Here is an 8,823-nt window from a genome sequence, read left to right as displayed (position 1 = left end):
TATGGATAAGACCTCAAGCTACTGTTGAACCAGCACAACCTCAGCCACAACCTCAGACTCAAACTGCTACTGCCTCAGCCCCTCCTGATTTTGTTGCTAAGATAATGGAATTCATAGAAGCTCAGATGGCACACAATGCCAAGATGCTAGAATCACAGTCCAGAATGGAAGCTAACTTAAGGACTCTCCAGGCATCCTTGAATTCGGTTGTTCAGGATGTGGATGCGATTCAAGCTCACTTGGGTATCAAACTGTCATTTGAAGACATTGCAGATATAGGTCGTCAAGCAGCATAGGAACCTAACCCAACTCCCCTAGATCACCCTGAGACTCACGTTGAGGAGACACCTGCTGAGGGTAATACAGCGGTCTCTGCCTCTCCCGTAGATAATAGTGAGGACCAGCCTAGACTAGGAGATTAGGAGTTTTAAGATCTATGCTGTTTTGCTATGACTTGTTGTACTCATTTGATCTATATCTATAATGAACTAAAACGTTTGATCTCTGAATTCATCTGTCTTAAGCCTTTGATATGCTCATTAATTGCTCTAATTTTCATTGCTTTGATATACAATGTTTTATGATTTCAATCCCCACTGCTTATGTTCTTTAACATAGGGGGAGGAAATTTTTTTTTTCTGCCTTTTTGCCTTAACTGACAAAGGGGGAGAAAAATTATAACTTGCTAACATTTATTTGCTTATTTGCTCTGATGACTTTGCTCTAATGACTGTAAATATTTTTTTTATGTAATAATGATCTGATTTTTATAAATAGCATGTGTATTGTTATGTTAAGATGCTCTGATACTTCTGTTTCTATGATATGGTAATAGTACATATATGCTATGAAATGTTGTTAATATTATATCTTGAAATAACTCAAGTTAAAATTGTATGATTGTCACTTATGCAAAAAGGGGGAGATTGTTGGAATTTAGTCCTTTGAATCCTAATTTTGACATAATTAACAAACATACAATGTTCATACATCATATGATAAATCTAACATTTTAATTGAGCAAGATTTCAGGAACAACAATTCAATCCTACACACTTGATACAAATTGCTTGGAACACAAGAAATCAACAAAAGTTGATCATTGACTGAGTAAATCGATTGGGAAATCGATTTCATAACAAGGGTGTAAGGAAACATAACTGTTTGTGATTGTATAATCGATTAGGCAATCGACTGGCACAATTAGAAATGAAAATTGCACAAGTCAGTGGCAACCTGTTTTACAGGCTAATCGATTGGCAAATCGATTGTACACATCACAAAGTAAAACTGATTGAAACCAATCGACTGGCAAATCGATTGATCAAGTCACAGTGAGAATCCAATTTCTAGGGTAATCGATTGGCAAATCGATTGCTTAGATAATATTTGAAAAATAACTTGACCTGTGACAAACACAATCGATTGGACAATCTATTGTGTGAATTTCAATCATGTTAAGTTTGGTTGCAATCGATTGGGAAATCGATTGAACTAAATATCAGGTAAGTACTTTTCAGGCAAATACAAACAAATCGATTGGCACTTCGATTAACATCAAAATAGCTAAGTCACTGTCTTGAACACAATCGATTGGCAAATCGATTGAAAGAACCTTTTTGAAATCACAATGAACTTTGAGCTTGTGGCCAAATCTCTTAACATAATTTACTGAAAAGAGTTTGTTTAAAGTATCGATTGGCAAATCGATTGGCTTATGTGGTTTCAAGATTCAAGAAAAACAAGACCCGCGATAATCGATTGGCAAATCGATTAGACCTGTTTTATAACTTTAATGAATCGATTGGCAAATCGATTTATTAGTTGTTTTTTTCAGAAACTATATAAACTGTTTTCTCTTTCTCTCAAAAAAAAAATTCATGAAAAGTGATAAACACTCATAAACTCTCATTAACACAATACAACACATTGTTAACATTTTGATATTGCTTTTTCAGATCAAAGCCAAAAAGATTATCCATAATCATTGAGAGAGCTGAAAAAGTATTCTTGAGAGAAAAGACAATGTTCACATAACCCATTCTTGAATAACCAGATTTGTGAGAAAACACATTGTTCAAGATTGAAGACTTCTTTTACTACGTCTTTTATTCTGATTGAAATAAATACTTTGTAAAGAAAACGACTGATAGAAATCCAGCTAGAAACTGGTGGCGATCTTCTTGGGTGAGAGGCCTCATCAAGAAGGAGCCGTACTTTGATTTTGTGTGAGTCTGCTGATTGACTACAAGGATCAAGGGGTGAGCAATAGGAAAGAGATTGTGAGAGATAGATAGGTTTCGAGGAAACTGGACAATCTGTAAACAATTCACAATTCTTTCTATTGGAGAAAAAGCTGAAATCCAGTTGGATTGTCAGGACTGGATGTAGGTTGTCTCGTTGACAACTGAACCAGGATAAATCTTGGTGCATTCTATCCTTTATCTTTTAATTTTAATTGCTAATCGTGTATGCCGCTTTATAATTCCACTGTGTATGTAATATTGCTTTAATTTGATTAAAGACTGATATATTCTGATTATTTCGAGGTCATAATAATCAACAATCACCACCCTATAGAGCAAATAGTCCCACCATTGGACAATGTCCCAACGTTGGATTTGTCCCACCGTTAGACAAATGCTCTTCAGAGTTTCATGTTCAATACCCTACTATTGAGTATTTTTCTGAGCCACGTTGTCTTTGCAATGAATTGTCATCACATACTCGTAACTAGGCTCAGGGCATCAATGGATGCATGAATGTCCTCACCTTAGTTAGTAACAAAATAGATCACTCAACCAGAGCGTCCAAAACCATTTAACTTTGTTCTAATCCAACCTAGTTTAGACACAAAGTCATCACCTTGAATAACCACCCGTTACCAACAAAACTACCCAAATTACTTAATCTCATAATATCATTCATAAACATGTAATTCATATAACACATGTTTTGAAGATGACACACAAACAAAATCAATACATAACATCATAGTACATTTATATTACATATAATTCAAGTAGGAAAGTGAATGAAGTGATGTCTTTACCGTTATGAGTGTCGTTATTATGGTTCACGTATCGGTCTTTGCTTCAAAATGTTACACCTTCACAAATTAATTGACTACTCATTTTGTGTCAAAACTCATCTTATCCTTAATTCCTAATCAAGGTTTGGTGTTGGCTTAAGGTTTTAAGACACGTCATTTCTTTATATTTTAAAAAATATAAATTATCTCAAATTAGCAAGCACACAAACAAGTAACAATATAAAAAGATTTTGAGTCTATATTTAGTGTCTCATTGCAAATCTATTAAAATAAAAGAAAACTATCAATTTTCAAATATTTATTTTGGACCAAAATTATAATACAACAAGCATCAAGAATCTCAAAGATTTTCTTAGTTTACTTCCAAAAATTCAACAAAAAATTTTAACGACACTTCAACACAAAATTCATTTTATTTATTACAAAACAAATTAACAACTATATCATAAAATTATTTTTATTTTATAAATCAACACAATATCCATACAATTGTCTCATAAAAATCACAACCTTAACATTCTAAAAAAAATAATTATAACAACAACTTTCAATTCATTTATTATTTATAGAAACATTCTTATTTTTAACATCAATAAAGTTTCTAAAATTTCTTGAACACTCAAACTATCATAACATATAGTTTTAACCAAATAAAAATTGAGATTTTAGTCACTAACTACTTCTATTAATTAAAACACAATATAGTCTTTATAACACTTTTAGCGGATGCAAATTAATGTTTGATATAGATAAATATTTTATCTAACCAAAATAGATTTTTTTTATCAATATCATAAGAAAATAAAGATCACTTCTAAGAAAATAAATTGGATATCACAATTTTACTTTTAAATCTAAAAATGATTTTACTACACAAAAGTTACAACAAAAGTAGATGCTAAGAATGTGAGGAGAAGTGACATATTGAAAACTATAGAAACAAATAAAAACAAACTTCCACTCATCAAACCCGAAATAAAAACAAACAAACCCGAAAGAACCTACCCGAATATTAACCCCCGATCCGACACAAATTGCATCCCAACCGAATCTATCTTCGACGATGGATACAACAAGGCCCAAGCCCATAACCGCCATCAAATAAACCTCAAAGACCGATCCAATGACCATAATAAGAAACCGGGTTTCGTGCGAAAAGAACAATGTAGCGATGACACGTAGCACAGGTGAGAATGCCATGAGGATGACGTAAACAAAGATAACGGTGATAAACGGGCGCTTCCAGTTATTTTTGAGGGCGGAGGTAAGTGTAAAAGTTTTTCCTTGAAGAGTGGTGTGTGTGGTGTAAACGGAGGAAACAACGGCAGCGAGGGATAAGGGAAGGCAAAGGAGGTAGAAGAATGATCTGATGCGGAAAAGATAAACAACGTTGTCACGAGATTCATGCGAAACGTGACGCGCTTCCATGAGAGTGGAAGTGAAACGCGCGAGGGCTTCGACATGGTAGATATGGTTATGAAGGGTGTATGTGGAGATAGAGAGAGTGAAGAGAAGAAAAGAGAGTGGGAGTGTTGTGAAAGAAGCGATGGAAAAGAATACGAGTTTGTTGTTGTGAATTATTCTCAGTGGTTCCAACAAAACCCAAACCCAACCTTCCTTTCCTTTTACTATCAACATTTTTTTAGTGTGAGAGATAAAGCTCTTGCTAAGCACTCAATATGTTATTGTTATTGTTAACCATACACAAACACAATATTTGCAACTTGCCTCTCGTTAATCTACTCACTCAATTAAACATTTATAACATAAGAATGTGAAATTTTATCTTAGTTATTTGATACAATAATAATATTGAGGCAATGTGAAGAATTTATAAACTCAATCTACAGAAATTAGGAACATAATCAATCTAAATAATTTACAAACTCAATATGAACAAGATACAATTCAGAATTAAACAAGGATTACATTGAAGCCCGAATTTTAACTATAGATAGATACTCATGGTTGAAGAAGAAAAGCATTGAAAAGCAGATAAGAGTAGAAGAACTTAGGCTCAAAATTTCAAATTCATCTTAGAGTTTAAAGAGACAAACATTTTTGTCCAGGTAAGACATATTTTCTGATTGTTCTTTTCTTAGAGTGTGGGAGTTATTATGATTATCAGCTTTACTAGAAGCAATTACTCATGTTTCAATCTCTTAGGTGGTTAGCAAAAGACTTGGCTTGTACGGTCAAGGTGGTTTGTTTCTCAAAAGTCTGGGGTTGCCAAGCTGTTTGAGAAGACTGGCTTGGAGGGTCAGGTGCTTTGTAATTCAAGGTATTCGAATTAGTGGATTAAAGTCTTCTGAATGAAGGGAATCGATGTAGCCAAGTTAGTGGTTTATTTATGCTTTCATTGTTTGCTGCTTCTAAATTTGATTGCGTCTTATCTAAGTAATTAATAAAAACCAACCAACCTTCACCAAATTAGCAAAAAGTTATCAATTTTGGAAAAATACAATTCAACCCCCCTTTCTCGTGGTTACACCTTCAACTAGCATCAGAACACGGTCTTCGGGTTGAGCACTTTACAGTGTTTGAGGAAAGATCCAAGGGTTCAACATGTTTGGATTCAGTGAATCAGCAGATGAAGAAATTAAGGATTTTTTTTTGAATTTACTCGATCTGATTTAAATAAGAATCACAAATTGACTTTAAAACTGAAAAACACTTGGAAAAAATATACAAATCTAAATGAAAAAACTAATGTTCTAAAGAATCAAAGTGTTGAATTTAAAACAGAAAATGCAATTTGGAAAACTTATATTATTGAACTTAAAACAGAAAATGCAACTCTGAAAACTGGTATTATTGCTCTTAAGACAGATAATGCAACTCTAAAAACTGATATTACTGAACTTAAAATAGAAAATGCAAATCTGAAAACTGATATTGTTGAACTGAATGCTAAAAATCTAACTTTGAAAAGTAATTATAGTTCAATATCAATTGAAAATACCACATGTAAATCTGTTAAGCATGAAGAAGTATTTCAAGATTTTCTTGATAATGGTATGAAAAGAAGCAAGTATGCATCTATGATTTATGTTGTTAGTAGGAATGGTAAAAGAGGAATAGGATTTCAAGAAAAAATAATTGAACCTAAGTTTATTTCCTCTGATGGTTTATGTACTATTTGTTATAAGAAATATCGCACTAAAATATCTTGTCATATGCTAACCACATGCAAAGATAAGAAACCTTTAAGAACTAACAAACCAAGACCCTGCCATTTTTCGGTACCAAATGATAAAATTGTTTATGTTGCATATATTTTAAGCAACCAAATTGAAACACTAGTCATGGTGTCTGGTCAATAAATGCTGTCAATATATGAAGGGAAAAAGGTTTATGTTCCAAAACCTAACAAACAGTAGCCAACTAAATCTGGTGGAAGAAGGATTGTTCGACATAGTTTCTATCAGAACTAGAACTATATGATGAACTAGAAAAATAAAAAAATCTGGAGTATTAATAGAATCAAAACTGGCAAATAAATCACACATATCAAAAAAATCACATATATTAACAGAACTTAAACTACGAGAAGAATCAGAATTACCATCAGTTCCAAAATTACAAGAGGAACCCGATACATCAACATAAACATAAGTAGGAAATGAACAATTAGAATTAGGAGACTTCTTTAAACACTCAAATCAAATTCATCAATACTACAAATCTGGATGGGAATTAAAATCCCATCATCCAAACTCTCTAATTAGAGAATATGCAAACTCAGAATCTGAAAACCAAAAAAAGAAGAACTGAGAGGATTTTCATTGTGAAACTGAAACTATTAACATATAGGTTGTATCTTTCTTTAAATTTAATAATTGTCTGATATTATGTTTATTGTGATAACAAGAAGCTGGATCTTAAAAATCAAAGCTAGATAAGTATTTTGTAGGTTCTAAAAAATCTAGAGGAACAAGGAGATCTACATAATCTGAATACTTTAGCAGAAGTCACATATAAGTTTGGTTTTCAGAAACAAAATTGATATTTTGGCTATATTGATTTCATTCTTCAATTATTTGATTTATATTATGTTATATGACAAACATCTTGATCTTAAAAAAGTCAAAGCAAGTTGAGGATATTGCAGGTTTATTAGAACCAGATGAAGCATATGCAGTCAAACCCGAAGAACCTGAAAAATTAGAGGATATAAGTAATTCAATCAAGATAAGTCATAAGGAAGATCTTGATTAAAGTACAAGTCGTCTCATCTCATTGGAAGTATGATGGAAGAATTCTTTCAGTGCAAGAAGAGTTAAATGAATTTAAGAGGATGATGTTTGAGATCTAGTATCTAGACCAAAGTAGAACATTATTGAAACCAAATGGGTTTTCAGAAACAAGCTAAATGAAACAAGGTAAGACCTGTCGCACCAGGCTACACTCAACAAGAAGACATTTATTACAATGAGACATTTGCTCTAGTGACCAGGTTATAAGCTATTTGTATCTTACTTTTTTTGCTGCAAATAATAATATTACATTATTTTAAATGGATGCTAAATGTGTTTTTCTAATTGGTTATATAAGTGAAGAAGTCTATGTTAAACAACCCCCCAAGTTGGGAAAGTTCGGAATTTCCAAATCATATTTTTAAATTGAGGAAATCTATGTATGGTCTTAAACAAGCACTTAGGGCATGGTATAATAGACTTAGTAACTTCTTGATTAAAAATAACTTCGAAAGAGAAAAGTTAGATAATATACTTTTTAGAAAATCAATAGGAGATGACATTCTGATTATTCAAATTTTTGTTGATGACATTATTTTTGGATCTACTAATGGAACTCTTTGCCAAGAATATTCTAAATTGATGCAACTTGAATTTCAAATGAGTATGATGGGAGAATTTAAGCTTTTCTTAGGGATACAAATTCAGCAAAGTCAAAAAGGTATATACATTCAGCAAACTAAATATACAAAAAAGCTTCTCAAGAAGTTTAAGATGAGTGATTGCAAACCTATGGCTAAACCAATACACCTTACTTGTTCATTAGAAAAAAGATGATTTATGCTAAAAAGTTGACTGAAAAATCTATAGAGGAATGATAGGATCCCTACTTTACCTTACCGTATCCAAACATGACATCATTTTTAATGTATGTGTATGTGCAAGATTTCAAGTTGACCCTATGGAATCACATTTAAATGTTGCTAAGAGAATCCTTAATTCACTACCAACCTTACCTTGTTCTACAAGAAATATCTTAAGTAAAAACTAAGTGAATATTGTGATTCTGATTATACTCGAGATAAATTTGATATAAAGAGCATTAGTGACAAATGCACCATTCTAGGCGAACCTTTAATATCTTGATAAAAAATATTATACTTTGAATGAAACATCAACTAGAATATCACAGAATCCTAGAATTCAACATTCTCATATATTCAACATTCTCATACTAAACATTCAGTTTGTAGAGACTGAACAACAATGGGCTGACATATTAACCAAACCACAATTTGAAGATAGGTTTGACTTCAACAATAAAAACCTAAAGCTCACATTCATACCTGACTTATGTTTTGATAACTTTAAAGTAGTCTAGTCTTACATTAGTTTTTATATTTTCTTGTAATATTTAAACTCATTTTATTAAAAAACAAAAAGGGAAAAAAATGTTTCACTCTCAAGTCTTTTTGTTTGATGATAGAAAAGGGAGTAAGATATTTGATAAAGTAGGGAGAAAATGAAACTTAAATTTAGAGGGAGCCCTAAGTTGGGGGAGTCGAAAAATTATAA

At 32.1% G+C, this 8,823-nt stretch overlaps 1 protein-coding gene across 1 annotated transcript in view; it reads right to left on the bottom strand.

The window, feature by feature from the left end:
* Positions 1 to 4,690, bottom strand: part of LOC101509400 (uncharacterized) — an 8,389-nt gene extending 3,699 nt beyond the window's left edge. Inside the window, exon 1 of the mRNA XM_073367273.1 lies at positions 4,058 to 4,690. Coding sequence (XP_073223374.1) covers positions 4,058 to 4,690 — 633 coding nt within the window. The remainder of the gene's footprint in view (positions 1 to 4,057) is intronic.
* Positions 4,691 to 8,823: the final 4,133 nt, after the last annotated feature.

Source organism: Cicer arietinum, chromosome 4, assembly GCF_000331145.2.
Source record: "Cicer arietinum cultivar CDC Frontier isolate Library 1 chromosome 4, Cicar.CDCFrontier_v2.0, whole genome shotgun sequence".
Lineage (NCBI taxonomy): Eukaryota > Viridiplantae > Streptophyta > Magnoliopsida > Fabales > Fabaceae > Cicer > Cicer arietinum.
Note: the sequence above shows the minus strand (reverse complement) of the source record. Positions and strands in the feature narration are given on the sequence as shown.